Genomic DNA, 25,744 nt, shown 5'->3' with positions numbered 1-25,744 from the left:
TTTTCATAGTGTACAGATTTGTATACTTTTAAGAATACATCTTATAAGTGTGTTAATGAAATCAAACAGTTAGTGAATGAAGCTACTTCATAACAATCTGTTTCAACATTTCATTCCTTGGCTAAAATAAACACAGATGTAACTTATTTAGTGATCTTCACACATACATCAGTTGTGTATTATATCATACAACAGACACTTGAGGTAATGTGAGTTTTGGTCCCATGTCATCTCGTGTGTGTGTGTGTGTGTGTGTGTGTGTGTGTGTGTGTGTGTGTGTGTGTGTGTGTGTGTGTGTGTGTGTGTGTGTGTGTGTGTGTGTGTGTGTGTGTGTGTGTGTGTGTGTGTGTGTGTGTGTGGTCAAGTCGGTGATATCTCTCTCCTTTTACCTTGGGGCACCAGTCATGGAGTCACCTTGACAATATAAATGATCCAACTTGTAGAGCCTCTTACTGTATTGTCGACACAAGGAGGACACAGTTGTAACAAAATATAATTTATTTTAAAAAGATATACAAGAAAACTAACAACACTATTAAAAGATAGTAAAATGTTAAAGGTACAATCCATTTAAGGTACAATTAGTGTACAATTTTAACCTTTATTAAGATTTTTTCTATCTACATAACTATACATACTTTTTGTCCATGTTTCAAACTTACCTGTGGCCAGAAACCTCAATGTCACTCACAGTCTGTCTTTGGCACTGATGCCCCTCCACATGACGGTGTTTGGTTTGGTGATAAAAGTCTCAACCAGGGACAGTAACTCATAAAACTCATCTACAGTCACTAGTAACATCTCACTGAAGCCCTACATATCATTCATCTGTAGAATAAGTTAATCAATTACACATTATATTTTATGCAAGTCCATTCACATTGCATTCACATTGTAGTGATATAAGCATTTATCAAAAGGACTGGAGGCATCTTTACTCAGCATCACTGTTCTCCCACAACAATAGAACATTATTTCTCATTTCAATCTATGCAAGCATTTAGCCTGCAACTACAGCACATATACAATAATACCTAGACTATCCAGCAATTAAATTGGTTTAAATATTTTTTTTAACCACGACGTTACAACTTGCACAAACTTGCGTGCCATGCTATGGTTGTATACTGTCCCATATCTTCCACGACCACATGCACATGTAGCCGGCGTGAACTGCACTTCGCCGACTACTGCGTTGTGTTCTGGTGCACTGAAGACAGGACACTGACGTTCCTCAAATCACTTTATTCTGCACAATTTGAAAGAGAGCAAAAGATCAGGATTCTATCTCGTCAGAATCAACCTCTCTCAGTCAAGTGGAATGCAGACTCAATTCGTATTCAATCACATTCAAAGATCAGAAAATAAAATACAAATGAATTATCATGGAAATTAAACATACCACATTAGGCTCGTGTATATCATGTATGTCACATTGAGTGTTATTTCTGTTATCAACCATGTGCTTTTTGCTTCTACATCAACACTATGCAATATAAAATAAACCATCTTTCCTTCGATAGTCAACATATACAGTAATATGTATAAAGCAAAATGTACACGCTTTACATCTGGGCTGTTCAGTGCCATTGAACATCAATCAACACAAGAAAACTTTTAAATTAACACATTTTAAACTTGGTATTGGAAGTACATACCTGCACAATTTGAAAGAGAGCAAAAGATCAGGATTCTATCTCGTCAGAATCAACCTAACATAAAAAAAGGAAAACTGAAACATAAGGGCTTCATCACGAGATGATAGAATGAAGAGCGCTACCCAGCCAACACACCCATGTGGGGCCCAAACGGGCTGCAAATGGGCTGATATCCAGGGCCCACCCGGGCTACCCAGCTGGGACCCAGCTAATTTTGGCCGCAGTTTCCATGGAGGCCCCACATGTGTTAGCCCAGATGGGTTGATGATGGGCTCTTGGTGGGCTCCATATCGGGCCCATATGGGTAGCCTAGGTAGTTCCCATTTAGGGCCTACAGGAGTCTGCCCACATGGGATGATGATGGGACCCATATAGGTCTTATCTAGGGCTCTTATGGGCCACAACAGGTGTATATATGGGCTACCATATTTGTCTTTTTGGGTTACCTTATTTTACAGTAAACCCCTAAATATAAACATTATATGTAATCAATGAACAGAAACAATTACTTCATGCTTTACTTTAACAACATAATATTTATTAACATATGTGTATTAACAGACAAGAATCAAATGTGAAAGCTTTTGACAAACTTTATATTTCAAAAACAAAACAAAAGTGCAGCTTTTCAGTCCTCTGTCAGACAACTCTTTATTTCATGAACAAAACAAAAGTGCAGCTTTTCAGTCCTCTATCAGACAACTCTATATTTCATAAACAAAACAAAAGTGCAGCTTTTCAGTCCTCTGTCAGACAACTCTATATTTCACGAACAAAAGTGCAGAATCTCAGTCCTCTGTTGTCGCTCTCCCAACGGCCCTTTGAAAAGAGAAAATAAATAAATCAACCATTTTTCAACTTTTGCAATTCCTTTTCTCACAGTTCAGATGTCAGGTTAGTCTTTTGGTGCTCCAAATCAAGCTTATGTAGATAAGGGGTTTTCAAACCTGTCCCGGAACACTGCACATATTGGAGGCACAAGATAAAAATTTTGACCAACTTTTACCACTTTTTTTACCCTCTTATCGTTGATTGCTGAGTGCTATACACTCGTGTTAATTATCTGAACGTGCTCCTCCCGAACTTAGTTAATAAAACTTCATTTTTAAGTAATTTCTAGAAATTAGTATTGTAGTAATTATTATATTCACTTTGTTGTCACCAATGCTCTCTCTCCTTTGGTGTAGATCATTAAACCTCCTAAGTCTGTCTAAAATCAGTTTGTGTGTGTGTGTGTGTGTGTGTGTGTGTGTGTGTGTGTGTGTGTGTGTGTGTGTGTGTGATTTTGGTTGGGTGACAGTTGTAGGTTAGCCTACAGTTTGACAAGAGTTTAAAGTTTGACAAAAGCACAATGTTGTGTTTTACACAAATATATAGGCTAAACACTTTTAATGCAGTTTTAATGATAATGACTTTTACCCATCTTGCTCTCCACCACGTGCCCTCGCTGTACGGTTTCCTCCCCTGTCCCTGGCACCAATTAGCCACTTTGACACTGCCTTTTCAGCATCTCTTTTAGTAATTTGGTTTGTAAGGGCATTTTTTTTCAAGCTTCCTGTAAAAAAGATAAAGAGCATTAGAGTGAGATTAAATTCCTTATTTGAGCCCTTGCAACAAAGCAGAAATCTCCACCATGTTATTTTTCAGGTAATACAATAATGGTATCAGATATAATATTCTGTCAAACACGACATTTTTGCTGCAAAGGTTTATTAACCAAACAAACAAGGGACTGGTTCTGTACCTGAAAACTACAGTTAATTTAATTTAGTAACTTTTGTTCTATTGTATTTACCTATGCTTGTAACTAGTGTATTTTTACTTATTTTATTTGTAGAACCTTACTTGTATTTAATAATGATTTAACTTTTTTATAAACCATGAGTTTTGTGATTGCTACACTACTAATTAACAGTTACTTATCACTGAATTGGCAGTATACCTGGTCCATTATTGTCATAATTAAGGGTATTCTCTATCCAGGTATGGACAATTATTTGCATACAATCAAATTGATTTATGAAGAAATCAACTCTACAAAATAACCTTTGTTTGCACATTAATATGTTAAACAGCGAGTAAACATACCATATACAACCTCAAACAGTTTGAGCCCCCGAAACTCTCGCTTTCCATGGCGGCCAACAAAATTGTACTCTCTTGATAGGGAGTGGTCTAAAAGGAAGGCCATCATTCTTCTGGTGGCTTCATCGAATGTTCTTCCTCCAATTTCTGCCACCACGCCAACCTAAAGAAAAGTAAGATTATCATAATGGGAATTAATTCCAATTATCATCAGAAGTATTAACCTACTATTTGTATAGTGTATCGAGTCCCTAAATACAACTCTATTTTTCATAATTCCCAGGGAACACTCCTATAATACATGCAGTTGCCTCTCTAACAGATGTTTTATACTTGTACTTGAGTTATTAGCAAAAAAAAGCTAAATGGTCATTTTAGAACATACCACTTGTTTGTGGAAGGTGGGGTCTGCCAATTTTTGCTCCATTGCAGCAACATCCGAGACCGTCTTCAGGGGGAAAACAATATCTTCAGGAAGTGCTGTAACTGCACTTGCATCCCGTTGTGTGAGGAGTGACTGTATCATCCTCCCATGAACCCTTTGCGTCTCCTTTATTTCCTCCAGGACAGTTAGGAGACGTGCAAACATGGCATCTCTAAATGCAGGACTGGCACCTTGCAGAACTCTACTGGGGCGGTCTGGTGTGACAGCTGTTGAAGGTGGAGAGGGCTGAATAAATGCACGGGTCCTGTCCAAGTGGGTATCCTCCGGTTGGAGGTTCTCTGGCACTGGGGGAGGTAAATGCTGATCTCTAAATGCATAACTGGCATCTTGCAGAACTCTACTGGGGCGTTCTGAAGCAACGGTCATTAAAGGAATTGAAGGTGGTTGAATAAATGGACGGGTCTTGAGTGAGTGGGGAGCCTGCGGTTGGAGGTTCTCTGGAACTGGTGGAGGTAAAGGCACACTGGACGGATGATCATGCCCAGCACCACCGAGGTCCTCATCAGAGCTTGACAGACACACTGGCCTAGAAATGCACACAATTTAGAGTATAATTAAGTAGTTGTACAAGTTTCAAATTAGAGCTGTATATGTGCAATGTAGGATAATGAATAATTATTGATATTAATTAAATAAAAAGTTCTTTAATTTTATTAGCTACAGTAGGCATAGTGTATTTAACAGTGGCATTAAAGAAGCACTACATTGACTTCATTGTATGAATTAAATATACATTGATTCTTTGGATTCTTATTAAAGCTTATCGAGCAGGAAGTTATATTCTCTTTGACTTGTTTATTAACATCACTGATACTGTGCTACTGATGTCTCTATGATACTGATTTCTTTTTAAACATTAATTATGGACATTCAACATTACAGTGTAATTGAAAAATATCAATTTCTACATGTATTAGGCTTTTAAAAATTACTAAATTTAAAACAACTTAAAATAATCTTCACATAAAAACCCATTATAATAAATGTCATATTTACCTGTAGCCTAGCCTTCCTGTCTAATAGGAAATATAAATAAATAGAATAAACACTTTACAATTTATAAATTAAATTTAGATGAATCCTTATTAAAGCTCAAATGTTCTGTTACCTTTGTTTTTTAGATTAACATTAATGACAGACATCACAGCAACTTAATTACTAAGCTGCTGTCACTTTAAGATCTGCCGCACGTGATGCAGATCTGACACATCTCATTTCCTCACAACTCTTTACAGTCATTTAACATTATTTAACTTAGAGATAGTTCACCCAAAAATGAAAATTGTGTCATGTACTCGCCCTCAAGTTGTTTCAAACCTGTATGAATTTCTTTCTTCTGCTGAACACAAAGAAATATATTTTGAAGAATGTCGGTAATCAGACAGTTGATGGACCATAGTATTTTTTTTCCTACTATGGAGGTCAATGGGTCCATCAACTGTCTGATTATCGACATTCTTCAAAATATATTTCTTTGTGTTCAGCAGAAGAAAGAAATTCATACAGGTTTGAAACAACTTGAGGGTGAGTATATGATGACAGAATCTTAATTTTTGGGTGAACTATCTCTTTAAGACATCTCTTATAATAATATTTGACAAATGGACACGAGTCTTTTAGTGCACACGATTCATGTGTGTCACATTGACATGGCATTCTTGTTTGTCTTGTGGTGCTTAAACGGCTTAAAAGAACGAACACTTTTCAAGAATAATTGTTGCTTTTAAAATCTATGTATGCAATAAATATAGTCTTACTTTCTTTTGCGCTTCCCTTTTCCCATCCGCCTTCCAGAATCTGACTCCGTCTGTAAGTCTGAGGTCGCCTCGGCCTTTAAAAGCTTTTCTGTGGCGTGGGCATAGTTTCCTGTAGGTGATTGACATTTACCAATAAATATTAGTAACTACTATTTCAGAAGCACACCTTACTTGTGTTATTAGATACATGCATATTATTATTACTAGTCACCATTAAAAACAAGTCACATTACCTGCTTTTCCCAGGACACGCACTTTGAACTGGGGCCATGTAGGGTTCGGAAGAATTTCATCTTTTACTGCCTTGCTTATGTTGAGTCGTCCTGGTGGCCAGTAACATGTATCTTCCTCTGGTCCAGTAAACCACTTGCAGGGTAATATTGCCACACCTCCACCATCCAAAAAATCCACAACAGCAAAAGGTAGCATGCTGGAAAAATGCAAAAGAAGCATGCTAATGCAGCTGTGGGAATACCACAAACCCAGATTTATATGGCAAGAGCACTATTTTTCTTTTTAATTCCTCAACCGACACCACATGCAAGTCTTTGGATAGGTTTGAAACAAAGTGAATTCCAAGGCATGCCGAGTCAATTGGATAGTTGAAAAAAGATTCATAGTTTGTAAAGAAGTGGCAGAGAACTTTGACAGTTTTAGAAGAAGAAAGCAAAATATTTCTCACAATGAGAATCCTTCCCTCTAAGGAAAAACAGTTATCGCCTTTGCAGCAAGAAATGAATGTCTGTCCATCATTGTACTGCCTGTACTGCTGACATGTTCCAAGTTCATCAGTCACTGGTCCGGAGAAATGGAGCTGTTTGAGAGGAGATGGAATAGATATTTTCTTCTGTTTTGCCACTCTTTGCTTTTCATGGATGCGCCTGACAATTTGCTGCACAGGATTTTGAGGCCTCCGTACAATCTTTTTAAGTTTACCTAAATATGTTTCGAATGGGAAACAGGAAACGCTATCCAAAGGACCAAAGTTCTGTGCATCTTGGGCAATGTGTATCAAAGAATGTATGTTGTATCCAACAAATTCAAGGCCATAAATAATGCCAAAATCTTGGACAAAAATCTTCAAAATATCTTCAGCATAGTCACAGTTTTCAGTGCACAAATCAGGGCTAAGAAGAATTCTTATTGATACAGACAAAAGTATAAAGTTTTTATACATTGTATTGGGTATATTTTTAAGTAGGACAACAGGACCAGTATAAAGTAAAAATTGTCTCAATTCAGTTGCTTTCCACATACTAATTTCTAGAAGAGACCTTGGCTTCCTAGCAAAATTCCTCGGTAAATACTGCCTGAGAGAAGTCATGAATGCAGAAATTGTAGTGAGATTTTTAACAGACTGTCTGCATTTCAGAGGCCCTTTTAACCAAAGATAAATCAACTGGCGCATCGCCCCCAAACACACAAGGTGCATATAATCAAGCACAAAACTTGAAACTAACCCCACACCTAACTCAGACAGGGGTAAAACTCCTCCTTGGTGCTCTTCATAACCCATTTCCCTAAATGTCTGATCAGTCCTTAGCTCTGCAGACAACTCAGGAAAAGACATTCTCCTATTTAGATGGACACCTTTTTGAGTGCAGCGTTCACATGCGTAATACCCATTGTGACCCTTCACACATTTGAGGAACGCACGTGCTGGAGCATCACATATGAATGCATCAGGAGCAGCAACTGTGAAATGCACATCATTATACTGAATACCCTCCTGTACAACAACTTTAACATCTTGAATAAATTCATTTAAATACTCTTGCACATTTGATGGTTTTGTCACACCTGAGTATAACCCAATCACAAAAACATTTGAATTTGGGATCTCCTTAATCCTACCCAAAATAGGCCACAAACTTACATTGTTGCTGCGGAATAAAGGTAGACCATCAATATTAACTCTAAGCGTGAGAGTGTCTGTCAGATCTCTCAGATCAAAATTTAAAGATGCCAATTCTGCCAGAACTGAATTCTTAATTCCAAAATGATAGTATGTCCCTCCTGCTACATTTTTTGCATCACACTTGCGGTCTGTGGACATTAGGGTTCTAGCATCCAAAGGCACATTAAGCCCTTTATGTCTGAGAATTTTCAGAAGAGCAGACAACGCACTTTGAGAGATATTGTATTCTGCAGCCCACTCTGCAAGACCATTTGTGTCATCAAGTGTGTCTGAAGCCGCATCTTCTGAATCAGAACATTCAGAGTCCAGGTCAAAGTCACTGGTATTGTCAGCCATCCCGATTTCAAAACCATCATAAAATATGTCATTGTCCAAAGCATCATAAAAAATGTCTGTGGGATATTCATTTTCTACATTCTCTGTTACATCCTCGACACAATCATGATAAACAGAATCCTCCAATGGTTCATTAGAGGCTGATTCCAAATTAAAATGCAGTTGTTCAAATTCATTCTGTTGTGAAACAAGATGAAAATGTTCTGCAACTTTTGCAGCCATTTTCCTTCTCTTTGTTCTCTGAGATTGCTCCATTACTTTCTGTAAGATAAAAAAAACTATCACTTTCAAACAGTTAAAAATTCTAATTGAGGCAAAGTACTAAGATGAGTACATCATCATGAAATATGATTTATTACGCATGATCATGATTCTTTCTTTTTTTACAGTTATGCCACCATATTGTTCATCAGTGTTTCAAAGGACCTAGTCAGCATTTTAGTTGAGGGGCCACACACATGATGAAGTCATTGATAGATAATGCTTAGTTAATGATGACTACTGTATTTGAATGGCAACAAAATTGGTGTGCTATGATGAGCTGTGATTGGTATATTGATTGGTATATTTTGGGGTCTATTTTTCAAATACAGTAGTCATCATTAACTAAGCATTATCTATCAATGACTTCATCATGTGTGTGGCCCCTCAACTAAAATGCTGACTAGGTCCTTTGAAACACTGATGAACAATATGGTGGCATAACTGTAAAAAAAGAAAGAATCATGATCATGCGTAATAAATCATATTTCATGATGATGTACTTATCTTAGTTAATGTTTTAATTAAGGTGTTGTTCATCCAGGAAGTTGTAAATGAAAACGTTGAACTTGTGTTAGGCTAGTTCCTGATGATTCATGAGATATTAATGCATTAATGAATGCATAATTCATGCATGAATTTATACATGAATTCATGATAATTCATGTACCCTTACCGTAAAATGTTATAATAGTTAATATTTTGAGTAAAACTTTAGAATACTCTTCCATCATCAATGAATAACTACACAGGAACAAATGAGTAAAACACTATCTACTAACTAATATTAACTAACAAGGAACTCTGATTAATGAAATAGTAATAGCCCTCAGTTGAATGTGGTAGTTCTATAACTAATCAATAACTGCTGTTTTTCATACAGATAACTACTATATGAGTTCATAATGCATAAATTACGAAGGAATTGGAACAGTATTCTAAAGTGTAACGTTAACTACATTCTATTAGCCTATTTTGTGCCATTTGTTATTTGAATTAGCACTAACGTTAAATAAAAAAAGGGAAAAAAAAGCACAGGCCGCTCAGATGGTGTTAAAGCTTCTCGAATCTCATAATTAAGCGGATACTAGTTGTTCTGTGACGAAATAGACATTTATTAAAGATTTATAAAAAAAATAACATTTGAGAAGGGGATTTTTTCATTGAATGTGCACACTTTTAAAATAACAGCTAACGGCTGCTGAAATGGTCGCTGTAACGTTAAGTTATGGCGTTGTTCTGTGATCACAAAATAAACGGGAGCAGACACGATTAAACAGGCTTGTCTTGTAATTGCATTTGAAAAATTAATAAGGAAATGCTTTCCCTTTGGCTGTTTGATGTGCACATCGATCTTATACAAATTAAAAAATTGCTGTCATTGTGGGATTTAACGTTATCGTAAAACAGTGGTAAAATTGTAAAGTTGGAGTCTCAACTCCAATCAATTTGTCATAACACAGTTGGTGTATTAACAATAACATAAAAAATAAGAATGTTAATTAACGTTACAGATCTTGGCGCCAGAAATAAGGGAACATATTGCGCGATCTGGAATTCGAAATTCTAAAGTGACAAGCTTTTGGTTAACATCGTGTTTTGAAAACAATGTATTTGAATTAACATTTATATTGTGAAATGTAACTTTCTTACCTTGACTTAGCCTTGAATACGAAGACAGCGAGAATCTTCCAAATCTCCTCCCGAAAATTATCGTTACAGCAGAGAGTGAGTGAGAGACTAGAGAGTGAATGGTGTCGCGGGCGCGAAAAGGGCGAGGGGGATGGGATGGTGCTGAATGAAATCTCGCGAGATCCATGGGATGGCGCCGAATGAAATCTCGCGAGATCCATCCTGCAAAAGTTTTTTTTTTTTTTTTTTTTTATCTGTCACCGTGTCTGTACCTGTAGGTCTTTTTGTAACTGTTTAAATTATATTCTGAGTAAAAGTGTGCATACTTTTGACTGCACCACTGTGACAGTATCTGCAGGGTATTGGTCCTTTTAATTGGCAGAAAATTGGTTAAAATGGCAATTTTGTTGGCATTTTTATAGATAAAAGTCATTTCAAAGGTGCATATGTGTGTACTATCTGTAAAAAAAAAAAACTTTGGGTTTGACTGTTTGCACTTCCTCTGTAAACTGATCCCCAAGTGTAGCCCATTTTCAACCCATGCACTCATTTCCCATTAGTGAACCACCTAGGCCCCACAAAGGGAGCCCAACTGGGTTTGCCCATGTTGGACTTACTCAGTTGACCCAAGTGGGCCCCAGATAAGAAGCCCATTTTGAGCCCATGCCCACTCTGTACCCCTGTCGCCCATTTGTAACCCATATGGGCCCCACATGGGTGTGTTGGCTGGGTAGCATACAGCACAACAAACCACGAGGTTAGCTATGTTAGCAATTTCTTTAGCTCTCAAACCAGCAAAGTTCTCGACACATCTCAAGTGTATGTGCACTCATCATAAAATACACGTACAAATTACCATGTGCACTAAAACTAAAGTTACAACAGGAATATTTCATGTTTACATTGCACTGATGCGAACACATACCTCTCTCAGTCAAGTGGAATGCAGAAACGAATGCGAAAATTCGGTATATGACCACCGCTCTAGCCTCTATCCAATAGATGGCGCACTTACACAACAAATAACTCTCCCAATACCTAGTAGCTACCATGAAATAACGGAACAATACAACATTTTGGTGAAATAAACTCACATATCCACAAAATAGAAAACGAAAGGTTGCAAAAATATTTGTCACTCTTTAACCTGTTACACACACACAGAAATACACTCACCTTAAGTTGATTTTGAAGAACAGTAAGTACATGCTGTTTTCTGCCCCTCAACCAAACTCTTTGCCATGCCTTTCTTTTTTATTCCTTTGCAAGCTATTGCTGCCACAAAGAAAGCAATCTCTTCATCTGAATCCATTTTTTTTTGCCGCAGAGCTTCACACGGTTTCTTTGGAATTTGGCAAGTCATAAAATTGTGTCGTATATCACTGCGTTCGTATGATTTTCAGATAAACTTCACTTGTGACGCATGTGTGGACATACGATCTTCAGACCATCAGAATTCGCACCGTGTACGTACGCCCGCCTTTAGTTGAAGGGGTCATTTGGAGGAATGCCATACAGCCTGCTGTCCACAACAATGCAACCTTTATTACAACATAACTTTTTATTATAGAGTAACCCATTGTCGTAACTTATTGTAATAACACGTTGTTTACATTACAAACATGTCATGTTTCCTAAAGGATGAGCTGCTTGACTTTTCCACATCTGGAAAAAGTGTGGCTGCCCTGAGAATGAATGATGCTGCTTGTCTCCTGCAGAACACTGGTACAATTTAGATCCTATTGCTTGTTTCAAATGTCAAATATTCATTAATTCTTTGGTACCTTAACCTTTTAACAGTGGTGGTAAAAATGTGATTATTTATTTGCTTGTAAAAACGTATGTTTTAAGAACTTGTTTTATGATAACATGGTTTATTCTGCCTTGGCATGATGCTCAACTAGCTAACCTTAAGGACCTGTGCCATCTATGTTGGGGGAAAAACAGTGGTAAAAAAGTGACTAACTGGGTAAGCATTCCAAAAGGAATGTTTTCTTTTTTCAAACCTTTATTTAATTTGACATATTAACCCTCTGGGGTCGGCAATCACGCCAGCGTGATCTGCTCGCTTTTTTTCTTATCAGTGCAAAAGAGATTCAAAATACTCTGTTGGTTTTGATCTTACATTTAAGTGTTTTACATCATTCGATCCAGTTAAGTTTAGGCCACGGCGGAGACGACCAGGGTGAAGCCGACCACTCGGGCGGCCATGGCGGTGAAGACCAAGGCGGAACAGAGACAGACCCTGGCTCAGGAACAGTCACAGACACCACCGGCTCAGGAACTGGAACAGACACCACCGGCTCAGGAACTGGAAAAGACACCACCGGCTCAGGAACTGGAACAGACACCACCGGCTCAGGAACTGGAAAAGACACCACCGGCTCAAGAACTGCAACAGACACCACCGGCTCAGGAACTGCAACAGACACCACCGGCTCAGGAACTACAACAGCAACAGACACCACCGGCTCAGGAACTGGAACAGACACCACCGGCTCAAGAACTGCAACAGACGCCACCGGCTCAGGAACTGCAACAGACGCCACCGGCTCAGGAACTGCAACAGACGCCACCGGCTCAGGAACTGCAACAGACGCCACCGGCTCAGGAACTGCAACAGACGCCACCGGCTCAGGAACTGCAACAGACGCCACCGGCTCAGGAACTGCAACAGACGCCACCGGCTCAGGAACTGCAACAGACGCCACCGGCTCAGGAACTGCAACAGACGCCACCGGCTCAGGAACTGCAACAGACGCCACCGGCTCAGGAACTGCAACAGACGCCACCGGCTCAGGAACTGCAACAGACGCCACCGGCTCAGGAACTGCAACAGACGCCACCGGCTCAGGAACTGCAACAGACGCCACCGGCTCAGGAACTGCAACAGACGCCACCGGCTCAGGAACTGCAACAGACGCCACCGGCTCAGGAACAGGCTCGGCGGGTGTGACGTGAAGCTCAGGCTCGGCGGGTGTGACGTGAAGCTCAGGCTCGGCGGGCGTGACTTGATGCTGGATCGGGGCCGGCAGGGCGAGCAGCTCGGGCGGGGCCGGCAGGGCGAGCAGCTCGGGCGGGGCCGGCAGAGCAGCATGCCTAACCGGCGCGTCAGGGATGGCAGTTACCTCTGGGATAGTCTCTGGGTTAGGAACCACCGGACGGTCCGTTGAAGAGGTCCTTCTCCTCTTCCGTCTCCGGACCACCGGAATCGGAACCACAAGACCCGGCTCTGGAACAGCAGACCCTGGCTCCGTCTCTGGAACAGCAGACAATGGCTCCGGCTCTGGAACAGCAGACACTGGCTCCGGCTCTGGAACAGCAGACACTGGCTCCGGCTCTGGAACAGCAGACACTGGCTCCGGCTCTGGAACAGCAGAGACTGAAGGTCTAAGGGGCGTTTCCAGGATCCGAGCTAAACGCTCTAAATAGCCGATCAGTGACCCCTGTTGAAGATTTTATTATTTAGAAAATAAGTAATTCAGCTATATATTTATACACCATTATTTCCTCTGTGTGTGTCTGTGTCTTTGGTTTTACTTTTGGGGGCTTAAAGAAAGGTCAGAATGCTGATGCAGAAGAGGATTCTATTTAAGTGTGTCACATGGTGCAAGACCTTATCTATAGGATGTATGACCATTTTTGGAGGCGATGTATGTATATATGTGAAAAGTTAACCGATGTTCGGGAGTCATCTCCTGCAGGACCTCCCTGCGGGAGGTTGCTCGGCTTTGATTTGTTAAATAAAGTCTACAATATTTCTGGCATCAAAGATCTCTGAGAAGTGATTTCACAAAAAGATTGAAACCACAACAGAATGGGCATCTCCCGATCTGTCTCCGACTGGGCAGATGGGACGTGAACAGTCTCTGACTGGGCAGACGTGACGTGAACAGTCTCTGACTGGGCAGACGGGACGTGAACAAACTCTGGCTGGGCAGACGGGACGTGAACTGTCTCTGGATGGGCGGACGAATGTTTCCCCCTTCTCCGCCCGCGATGGCGAGATGGTGGCTCTGATCCATCCCTCACCAGTCCAGGGACGAAGGGGGGCCAAGGCGGAGGGTGGTGTTGGACTTGTTCTTGTCCTCCTCCTCTGTGACCTCCCCGGGTCTCACGAAAAATAACTAGGCGGGTTCCCTCAAAACAATCCCTCCTCTCCCGCTCGATGGCTGGGGAAGAGAAGTTGGAACTAGTGATGTGACATTTGAACCGAGGCATCGGAGCTTGTGTCGAGAAAAAATGGGCGTGCCAGATGAAGCCGCGATTCGAGGCTTGTGTTGTTAACGTGAAAATCACGTGACTCATGACAAACGAGGCCTCGGTTTGTGTGGATACGTCATCGGTTCGTTCTGAGTGTCGCTTCCAGATAAAGGGGGTTCGAAACTCGCACCACCTTGTGGGTGTTGGCAGGAGTAGAAGCATGTGTAGTGTCAGAGTAAGAGCGTTAGCTCTCATTGTCATTATTGTGTCATATATGTGCTAGGGCTGTATATTATTGAATTATATCAGGTTAGAATAGTTATAGTAAATTGTTATTATTAATTATAGTAGCTATATTATAGGGAGTAGCTATATTATTAATATATTAATTAGATAAGATTATTTGGATTGAATTTTTGGATCTGGACTGGACTGCTTTTTTATTTGGATTGCCCTTTTTGATGTGTTTGCTTGTTGTTACTTTTCCTGGTAATGGAGCCAGCAAGAAAGGGTCAATCCTCCCCTGTCTGGGCTCAACAGAAGCATCCGTATCCTCATTTATTCCCGCTGGCACTGGCATTTTTATGTTCCCCTGAATCCTCTGTTCCTTGTGAAAGGATATTTTCCAAGGCTGGAGAGATTTTGTCCAAGAAGAGGAATTGTCTAAACACACTTGAAAAAAATCTGTTTCTCAATTAAAATCAATGGTAATCCTACCTTCACCCATGCACCCCAAACTCCTCTATATCCACAGTCCCATAAGCACAACACTGCACTAAAACTGTAACACAAGTAAATTCAGTCAAAGAAAGATACATATTGTATTTTATACCCAGGCAATGGACAAATGTCTGCTCATATACTTTTATTATTGCAAATGAAAGGTTACAGATATTACAGTGAGAAGAAAATACATAAATAAATGAAATGGGGGATCGGGATACGGACATCATAAGTCTGCTCAGGTCATTGGTTCAGAATTACTTAATTTGTCTGCTATATCATTGCACAGTAGCTAGGTGTCACTAGTGAGCAATAATGAATGAAGCTTCGAGTAATGTACCTTTGGGTGAAGCAATGGGCTGCGAGGTCTCAGTGGTTCAGGAAGCCTCATTTTGCCATCACTAGTTGGAACACATACGTACACACACACAGGAACAGGTAGATCCAAATGCAGTATTTATTTAAGGGTAATCCGTACTCACAACAGTCCAGGCAAGGGTCGAAAACAAAAGGCAATCCAAATAACACAAGATGAACACAAACAACAGGAACAGAAGTGTGGGGACAATATACAAGGGCTCCGTGACAAACACTGAAACAGACAGGGTATATATACACAAGTGCAAACAAGGTGACGAGAAACAGCTGAAGGAAATGAACAATCAGTGACAGACAGGATTATGGGAAATGTAGTGAAAATGCCTAGACACCGTGAAAACTGAGACCTCTAGTGTTAAACCCAGGGAACCACCAGACACTGTGACAATATTTTGCTTAGTTTTGGTTAGCTTTTGACATCTTACAGGAAAGATTGCCTTACAATATCCCTAAACATTCATGTATATGTCACGGGGTGACGATCGAGTGGAACTGCCCCGCTCTATGTTTGTTCCTAGAGGGAGCGAGTTCGATGTAACACCAGAACAGTTCTGGTTTCTTCCGGTGTAAACAATCTGACGGAGCTTGCTGATTTGGGAAATGAGTGACAGCTGGGCGAGGAGCAGAGATTGAGCCATGAGGGGGATTATAAAAGGATCCGGTTGATGGGCAGATGGTGTGTGCTCTTTTTGTGAAACGTGACAGCGAAGTCTGTGCTTTGTGCTGGAGGTTGGGGCAAGAGAACTTTTGGACAAACTCAGGTTGGAGGCAATCCGTTGCGGTTGATCGACTGGTTGTATCGGACGAACAGAGGACAGATCGGGAAAGAACTCCCTACTAGGAAGAAAATGCTATGATGTGGTAAAACCCCTCCGGCGTCCGGTGAGTCCTGTTCTGAACTGTTTAATGCCAGTGGAGACTCTAACGCCAACCATATATACCGTTTGGATGCACAGTTTGCCAGTGGAGCGGAGTGAGTCGACTGGGGGCTACGATAAGAGACCTTATTCACTGTGAGTTGATGTGAGTTGCAGTGCCTATTGTGAAAGTGAACACGTGTGATCATTTGAAGTGACTGAATTCTGCACTAGTGTGGAAACTGAAGTTTTACGTCTGCCTGTTCTCAGTCGTCTCTTCGTAGGCTCTGAAGGCCGAACTGGAATGTGCTAACTGTTGTGTGTTGAGTATACGCTGTGTAGGAATGCCACTTCGTCCTGTCCAAGTGGAAGAGGATTTATGAGAAACTGCTCGCTGCCGTTGAACGCTGACATCGCTGTACTGTGGTAAGAAGGTGCAGCTGTTGGATGTTTAGTCTGTTATTCATCACGTCTGTTCTGTGAACATAGAAAACTGCCTGTTGCTATTAAATGCTGGTGCTGCTGCCCTGTGGAGTGAAGGCCCAGCTGTTGACGACCGAAACCTGTACACACTCCTGGGGTACTGTGAACACAGAGAGACTGTCCTCTGCCCTTGAATACTGCCCTCGTTGCTCTGGGAGGAATTGTTCTCTGCCATCGAATGCTGTTAACGCTGTACTGTGGTAAGAAGATTCAGCTGTTGGATGTTTAGTCTGTTATTCATCACGTCTGCTCTGTGAACATAGAAAACTGCCTGTTGCTATTAAATGCTGGTGCTGCTGCCCTGTGGAGTGAAGGCCCAGCTGTTGACGACCGAAACCTGTACACACTCCTGGGGTACTGTGAACACAGAGAGACTGTCCTCTGCCCTTGAACACTGCCTTCGTTGCTCTGGGAGGAATTGTTCTCTGCCATCGAATGCTGTTAACACTGCTCTGTGTTAAGAAGATTCAGATGCTGGATGTTCATTCTGTTATTCTTCACGTTTGCTTTGTGAACATAGAGAAAACTGCCCGTTGCTATTAAATGCTGTTGCTGCCGTCCTATGGAGAGAGAGTCCAATTGTTGATGACTGAAGCTGATACACGCTTTGGGGTTGTGTGAACACAGGGAGTCTGCTCGCTGCCCTCGAGCTCCCGCCCTCGCTGTCCGGTGGTAAGAAGATACAGTGGCTGAATGTTAAGTTTTCGATTCACTATGATCATTCTGTGCACAGAGAACCTATCCCCTCCTGCCATCGAACACGGTTACTGTGGCCTGGAGGATTGCCCTGCTGGCGTCAGTGGCCGTTACTGTTCTGAGGCGAAGAGGAGCTGCTGTGCAGACCCCCGCCCGTGCCCGAGCCATCACTTACCTTCCATTACTCACCTCCAGCCGAAGAGTTGCCGTGCAAACCCCTGCCAGTGCCGGAGTCATTACTTAGCTTTCATTACTTACCTCCAGCCAAAGAGGAGCTGCTGTGCAGACCCCCGCCCGTGCCTGAGCCATCACTTACCTTCCATTACTTACCTCCAGCCGAAGAGGAGTTGCTGTGCAAACCCCCGCCAGTGCCTGAGCCACTACTTACCTCCCATTACTTACCTCCAGCCGAAGAGGGGCTGCTGTGCAGACCCCCGCCCGTGACTGAGCCATTTCTTATCGTCCATTACTTACCTCCAGCCGAAGAGGAGTTGCGGTGCAAACCTCCGCCAGTGCTTGGGCCATTACTTACCTTCAGCCGAAGAGAAGTTGCTGTGCAAACCCCCGCCAGTGCCTGAGCCACTACTTACTCCCCATTACTTACCTCCAGCCAAGGAGGAACCACTGTGCGAAGCTTCAACAGTGATTGCCCCATCACATACTTCTGGTCGAGAGGAACTGAAGAGTGAACTACCCACGCCACCTGTTGGATAGAAAAGGAGATTGGACTTGTTTTAAGTAAATAAAAATAAACGTTTTTGATCATTACCTTCTCTGTGCCTTGGTGTCTCTGGGTAACTCCTCGAGGTGGTACAATGCTGAAGGGGAGGGAAGTCCACCCCGACCTGTGACAGATTTGTCGTGTAAACTGTTTCAATGTGATATTACTCTCTAAACATTTGTATTCTATTTCACTCCATTTTTATTAGCTTATGACACTGATTATCATGCTAAAATACTGACTTTTGCGTACTGTAGCTTATTTGCGAATATCTGCTTAGGTGTAAATATGATTTCGTGCAAATATATTTCAGCCTCCGGTAAATATATATAAATGTTTGGTTTTGGTTAGCCTATGACACTTATCTTGCTAAAATATTACCACAGATGATTGTGAATACAGGTGTAAATGTTTGAAATGCTCTAAATGCGTGCGGTCTATATGGCCATCAACAGCTCGCAGTGACGCGGTCTATGGCCCATAAATTGATATTTATCCGTCCTATGGCCCATCAACAGATATATAGACTACATGCATTGTGCGTCCATACCCATTAATCGCCCATCTTTGGATAATGTATGCTAACAGTTGTTTTTATTTTTTTAGGAATGTGTCTGCATCACGCTCTCCTTCTCCAGCACCGCAGAGGGACACGCAGGTGTCGTTCAGTTCTCAATCGAGAATCATAGTAAGTGCACAGATGTAATATTTTACTGATGAAATGTAATTGTGTTTACATCGTCATAATATACAGGGCCTACCTATTCTTGTGTGAAATTACAAAAACTGTTGTCTTTTTTTAAATCCATGGCCATTAGTGATTGATAATGATAATAATACAGTTTATTTGATTGTGTTATCAACAGATGTGACAATGAACATGTCCAAGCACCTGTTCCGAAGAGAGCCACGGCAAACAAGCAACAGGTCCAAGTCCACCCTGTCATGGAAAACCGAGACTGATGTTGACATGGTTGCACAGACTGCGCGATTCCTGCCTGCACGGGAAACTGGACCGCAACTGAGCTCTTTTGACTCACATTCGCCCATGAGTCTGTTTGTAACAGTATACACTACCTTTCTTTCTTTTTTTGAAAGGATGTGTTAAGTTATATTGTTAGGAAAGATTTATATTTTGAATAAATGCTTTTCTTTTTAATCAGTGAATCCTTAAAAAGGTTATAAAAAAATATTAAGCAGCACAATGGTTTCCAACATTGATAATACCTGATTTTAAAATCATGATATTAGAATGATTTCTGAAGGAACATGTGACACTGAAGACTGGAGTAAGGATGCTGAAAATTCAGCTTTGATCAAAAAAATAAATTATATTTTAAAGTATATTAAAACAGAAAATCATTATTTTAAATGGAAATAATATTTCACATTACTGTAGTTTCTGTATTTTTGATCAAATAAATGCAGCCTTCTTCCAAAAATATTAAAAATAGTAATGTGTCCAAACGTTTGACTGGTACTATATGTTTATATATGTACGGTAGCACTGTGGTCTTGTGAGGCACAACATTTAGTTCCTCCACATAGAGGAATTACAATAAAACAGATTGAAAAACAAAACCTTTGAATCTCTTTCTCAGATTCTCTTCTCTGCCTCACAGCACCGTGATGGGGCATTAGCCATTGATGGGGGAGTGTCTATTGTCTCCCCTCATTCATATTCATGGGCATCAACCCCCCTACGCATACAGCAGAGCTGGCACAAAAACGGACTTACAAAGTTTAAATCGCTATATTGTTGTTTTGTGAAAGAGTGATCAGAATGATTTTCACATCATTTTGTAGTAAACATTCTAGCCTACAAGAATGGTAACTCAAAAGTCTTGTGCCAAACTATTCAGTATGAGTTATATGGGCTCATTGCAGTGACAATTTTTTCCCCAAAACTTACTAACCACGCATAATATTTTTTTTTCTATAAAATGCAAACATGTAACTTCCATTTTGCTCACATATTATTGTAGCAGAGTTTGTGCTGAATACAGCATAATTATGAGTTGGCCAAAGGTATGTTGTAAGTTGCTGAAATAAGCACAAATGTCAGGGCATGTCAAAACATCTCAAGGGTCCCAAAAAACCCTCAGACCCCAGAGGGTTAACTAAAATAATATGATAATGCATTTTAAAAAGAAACTTGTTTCTTTTATTGTCACAACAGAACAGAGGAACATCAAAATATATTAAAGTTCTGATAAATAAAATGTATAAAAATACAAACTTAAGATATGAAACGTAAAGTCCTTTGAACAAAAACAAAAAATCAACAACAAACAAATCAAAGTTACCAGTTTTAAAAGACTTGGTTCATAAATATAACCTATTTTTAGGACAAAAAAAAACTTGTCTTATATTCCGGTATATACTACAATGTCAGCTTGCTTATCCCTTTACCTGTACTTTTTAAATTCTTTCCATCAAGCTACATCAAACCATTTTCAATCATCAGTTGCTGCCTGCCTTCTAAAACCTACTATTTAGCTATCTAAAACCATTATGTGACTCGTTAATGCTGCGGCTGAACGACAGTCTGCAACGCACACTTGGCGTCATTGGATTTCACACACGTGTAAAAGAAAAGCTAACTTTTATGCACAAGCAACGTTTGATACTTTTTTCTATGTCTAAATGCTCACTCCTCGCAAGTCTAACTTATATTTTACAATGCAGGGACTGTAACTAGAGATATGCTAGTTATAAATACAGTAATCATTACTTTATTTAGGCAGAATAAGTTTGTTGTGGTTTCCAAGCTCGTTAACGTTAGCGGTCTTCCACTGATAGTGGCATTAGCTAGTCTATGATGAGCCATAATTTAGCAATGGATAACGTCATACTGCAAATTGTAAAACATACATTTTCAATATAACAGGCCAAGGAGAGATGATACGTCTCATTGCTATAACTGTCACGCTATAAACCTTTATGCCTCATTATATATTTTACGATGTTGAGTGCATTAAGGGACAAAAATGTCCACTCTAAACACTGCCATAAAACAATTATATATTTAAAATTTTTTCCACTTTCACCGAGTTAAATATTTTAACCAACATCAGTCCTGAAAATAACTACCAAATATTTATTTAATTTTCAGAATTTTAACCCCTTAAAGTAACACTAAGTAACCTTCATAATATATTTCCAAGACCCTTGTGATGGTACATCGACTTAAAATAAGTTAAATGATACGTCTGCCGTAGCCTGACGTGGTCTGTATCGCTTTTACTGGCACTATGTAACTTCGGGTTTCGGGTCGGAACCCGTGCACAAAAAGAACTACAAAATTCGAGTGCTTTACGGCATACGTCACTTCCCCCACCACTTCCTCAAATTCGGACGCTTTTGTCATGGCCGAAGCGGTAAAAAAAACTAAGAAGACAAAGGTTTTGTTGGAGGAGACTCGGAAGAGGAAAAGGTTGAGTGATAAAGCAAGAGGCCGGACAAGGATCAATATTGGGCCAGTGTTTGCTCGCTGGCGTGAGCTTAAGGAGGAGGAGGGGTGCCCGACCGATGCTGACTTGGCCGTAATGCTGTTGGACTAGTAAGTATATTGCTTGCAGAGCCTACTATCTCTAGTTTTTCTAATGTTGTCTGCCTGGCTATGTTACGGAAACTATCTGGTCCTCCATTTATCTTCATGAATCAAGTAATGCTAGTAGATAGGGGCGTAACGAGACCCTTATCTCACGAGACAAGACGAGACACGAGATTGGGTTCACAAGAACGAGACGAGAGTTTTGCACAATATTTGATAGAAATCCTCAATGACAAAATTCATGACTGGAAAAATAGTCTGCAGGTGGATTTTGAAATGTTTCAACTAAATCATCTTGTAATGAATGTAATTTCAGTTCTACTTTATGAGTATGAATTATCAAATACATTGAAATAAAACAATATAGAAGCACTGTAAAGGTTTTACCACAAACTCAACTGACTGGCTTCTCTCAAGTATGATTTCACACGAGTCTCTTCAGACATTACTGTACATTATGAGCTTCCAGAACTTCTGATTGAGGCTGTGTGTGACCTCCAAATGAAACTACTTTCCACAAATTGAAAATAGAAATAAAAACAGTATAAAACAACAATTTTTCTTAGTCTTATTAGTGCAAACGATAATTAAGTGCAAGTGCAACCATAATCAAAGTAGGCCAACTCTCTCTGTATTCAAAGTGCAAACAGAGACCAAAACAGAGACCAGAGCCACAACTACAACGTCCAGAGATAGGTTTGATATTGGGAGACGGGCTATTGTATGCAGTCTAATTTGCGCGCATTGTGTTTTACTTTCACTTTCACTCCGTAGTGGCGGTGCTGAACGCGCATTCTACAAGATAAGGGGCCATTCACACAGAATGTGTTTTTGCTGTGTAAAAATGTGATACGCTGGCAGTAGAATGGGGGGAACTGATTTTAACTTGAGCGGCGCGTTTTTAGAACGCTGTGTCATGTGCGAGACGCTGCAAAAGATGCAAGACGCGAGGGCAAGGTTACACATTCGTCTAGCGCGTTTACATAGAAAAATAATGGAAAAGTACCGCACTGGAATGGAAAAAAACGTTCTGTGTGAACCGCCCTAAGACTTTTCAGATCGACTCTCTGTTGCGCAACAAATCCTCCGCCATCGTAACGCGATCAGTGAACTGATTCCTGCTGCACTGTCACAGCCTGTGTGCGACTGCAACTCGTGCTGGATGAGCAGAGGAGACGTTTACAATAGTTAACAATAGCAAAACAACAGTGGAGGCGGCCGGTGCCGCGGTGTACACCGTAATGTAATGTGAATGTAAAGGTGGCATATTATATGCTTATCATGGCGATATCGCAAGACAGCTTTTCACTCGAAGAGAAATCTCGTAACATTTTAGATCTCGTGGCACGGGATCTCGTCACACACCTACTAGTAGAGGAGAGAATTATCAATCTGGTAACTAGTAAACACTAACATGCTAATCTTAGATGTTTAGCATGCTATTCGCTAGGATTCTCGTTCCGATTTGAGCATTGCAATTGATGACTTGCAAATCGCAAATGTTTGAGTTAAAATGTTTAGTCTACTAAACATGTAGAAAGTATGAAAGGAGTAGAGATTAGTAATATTATCATTAACCATATCAAAGAACCTGCGTGCTTCATATGCAGCATCCATATATCTCTTTTTGTTTTGTTTATTTCAGCTACCAGAAACGGCAAGTGACATCGACACCTAGTAAAGCCACACACTCACAACTACCCACACACTCACAACTACCACAGCTGCTGGTGTCTAGCGTTAGTGAGGATAGTGATAGGTAACATTCATAGCAAATTTATAAGAATGTTGTTCATAATTAATTTTCTTTTGTTGTTTAGGGATGACATCCCAGTCCAAGGTGTACAACCGCTGGAGAGACAAGAAGTGGATGTACTAGAAGCCAGGTTTGCCTAATAGTGAGACAGTGGTTAGTAGACTGTACTGGTGGCTTGTTGACTGCTTGTACATTTTCTTTTTTACTCGTTTATGTCTCTTCTACAATGGTTGTAGCATGCACTCCATGAGTATTGTAGAGGAGGAGCAGTTTGACTCTCCAGATGAAGAAGCAAGGAACGATTTGAGAAATAGCACGCAAGTTTTGCACATGAATTTTCTTATTTTTCTATTTTATTAATATTTCATGAATATGTTCAAGTCTGACTATCTGTTCTTTTGCGCAGCATTGACATGGATGAACGGTGGACTAAACATAGCTTCTGTGAAGATGGGGACAGTTCTGATGAATATTATGTCCCTTTTCTTCAGATACGGTACGGTTGTGTAATGAAATTAGAGCTAGAACAGTATTTACAGTAATGGTAGTTATTAACTAGTCCATGTTTGTTTTTGATCTATCTATTTACCCAACTGCAGTCCTGGAGGTCAAGATGTCATTGAACAGCTGCACGAGATCAGCATGGATGAAGCAGTGATTGATATTACAATGCCTACTTTCCCAGAAGATGATGTGAGCGATATTCCAGAGTTAAACAAGGTTGTTTCTGAAGATGACATAGGTGGCAAGAATGCTAGTATCGTGTATCACGAAAATCTAAAGACGCTGGCCACCTACCTCAAATTGCCTATAGAGAGGTGCAGCAAAATCAATAAGGTTACAGGAAGAGCATGCTCTGCTGGACCACCATTTGAGGTGAACTTGAAAACTAGGGCAACTGGAGTCATCTTGGAATGGTTAAGTTTTGTAATTTCGGGTGCTACACTATAATCTGTAATGCACATCCCCCAGCTCCATTTCTTATTAGACAGTTTTTTTTTGTAACTTTGTCAGTAATCTCTCATTATATGCACAATGGTGTTGGTAAATGTGGCTGAGATTATTTTTATGGAATGCTGCTTCAGAGAATTTGTCAGGTGGTTAAACAGCTTGTCATAGTAAGTATATCCAAGATTTGACATCATGTCTGTATTTATGCTGTGTGCTCAATCTGTGATATTCTTTAATTTACCCCCCTCCATCTCTAGATATGTCCCTTTGGACACACTTTGTGGCGGTGGATTTCGCAGCCCCTTTTGAAATACGGCATGCAGGGAGGTGATTTCATGCTGGCCATCAACATACTGCTCTCCGGGAATAATTACAGGAAGATTGCCTTGCTGTTCCAGTACATGCAAATGGGGATGGTGAATGAGTCTACCTTTTTCAAGATTCAAGACGCATACTGCATTGAACCAGTCGAACAGTTCTGGCAAAAGATAAAAGCCGATGTTCTAAACAGCTTGAAGGAAAAGGATGAAGTTGTTGTCCTAGGTGAGTCTTATTCTGTTGTTGTTGTTTTTACAGCGACATGCCTCTGACTTGGTGTGAAAGTCAACAACACTTTTTGCCATTATAACTGTTTTTTGTTTTGTTTACTCCTTAGGTGATGGCAGAATGGATTCTCCAGGTATATAGTGTGTGTGTGTGTGTGTGTGAGTGAGGTGGATAGAGCATACTTGTTACATAGTTGGTTATGGTGCATACATTAACACCCCTACTTACTTTATCCTTATTCTACAGGCCACTGTGCACAATACTGCACATACACGACTATAGAGCAAGACACTCGTGACATTGTACATATTGTCTCTGTCGACAAGCGGGAGACGAACAGAAATTTGGTAATCATGGAGAAGGAGTGCCTCATTAGGACAATGGATGCACTTCTTCCAGAGATGTGACTGATGTGGTCACTGACGCACATCCTCAAATCTCAGCATTGCTCAGTAAGGAGAATGTTTTTTTTTTTCACGAAATGGGGCCTTTAAAATCATGTTGTTCATGTTTGTTTGTCTGATTGTAATCACTACTATTAATTAGATCCTGAACGTGGCAAATACAAGGCACAGGGTTTGAAGCATTCCCTAGATATTTGTCATGCAGCCAAAAATTTGGGGAAGAAGATACGACGGGTATGCCATCTTATTTCACACACTCATTGGATAGTTTAATCTGTTAATGCTGTGTCTGTGTAACATCTACATCTTTCTTTCAGGCTGGTACAGTGAGGGACCAGTCAGACCTCCTGCCTTGGATAAAGGATATTGTGAACCACT

General features: G+C 40.5%; 2 protein-coding genes across 3 annotated transcripts in view; one reads left to right on the top strand and one right to left on the bottom strand.

Moving 5' to 3' along the window:
• LOC307004726 (uncharacterized protein) overlaps window positions 1-25,744 on the top strand; it is a 284,714-nt gene that overhangs the window by 197,196 nt on the left and 61,774 nt on the right. The window lies entirely within an intron of this gene.
• LOC307004714 (uncharacterized protein) lies at window positions 2,348-7,503 on the bottom strand. Of its 2 annotated transcripts, XM_079624128.1 has the most exons (6): window positions 6,628-7,503; window positions 6,179-6,375; window positions 5,946-6,054; window positions 4,129-4,714; window positions 3,078-3,906; window positions 2,348-2,477 (listed from the first exon to the last, which is right to left on the bottom strand). In XM_079624128.1, exons 2-5 carry the CDS (start codon window positions 6,372-6,374, stop codon window positions 3,718-3,720), a joined length of 1,080 nt encoding a protein of 359 aa, XP_079480254.1. In that variant the 5' UTR covers window position 6,375; window positions 6,628-7,503; the 3' UTR covers window positions 2,348-2,477; window positions 3,078-3,717. The 2 variants fall into 2 exon arrangements, with proteins under 2 accessions (XP_079480254.1, XP_079480253.1); XM_079624127.1 differs by having other exon boundaries at window positions 6,179-7,503.

Source organism: Phoxinus phoxinus (genome assembly GCF_949152265.1).
Source record: "Phoxinus phoxinus genome assembly, chromosome: 9".
NCBI classification, from domain to species: Eukaryota; Metazoa; Chordata; class Actinopteri; order Cypriniformes; family Leuciscidae; genus Phoxinus; species Phoxinus phoxinus.
The sequence above is the reverse complement of the archived record's forward strand: the minus strand, read 5'-3'. Positions and strand labels throughout refer to the sequence as shown.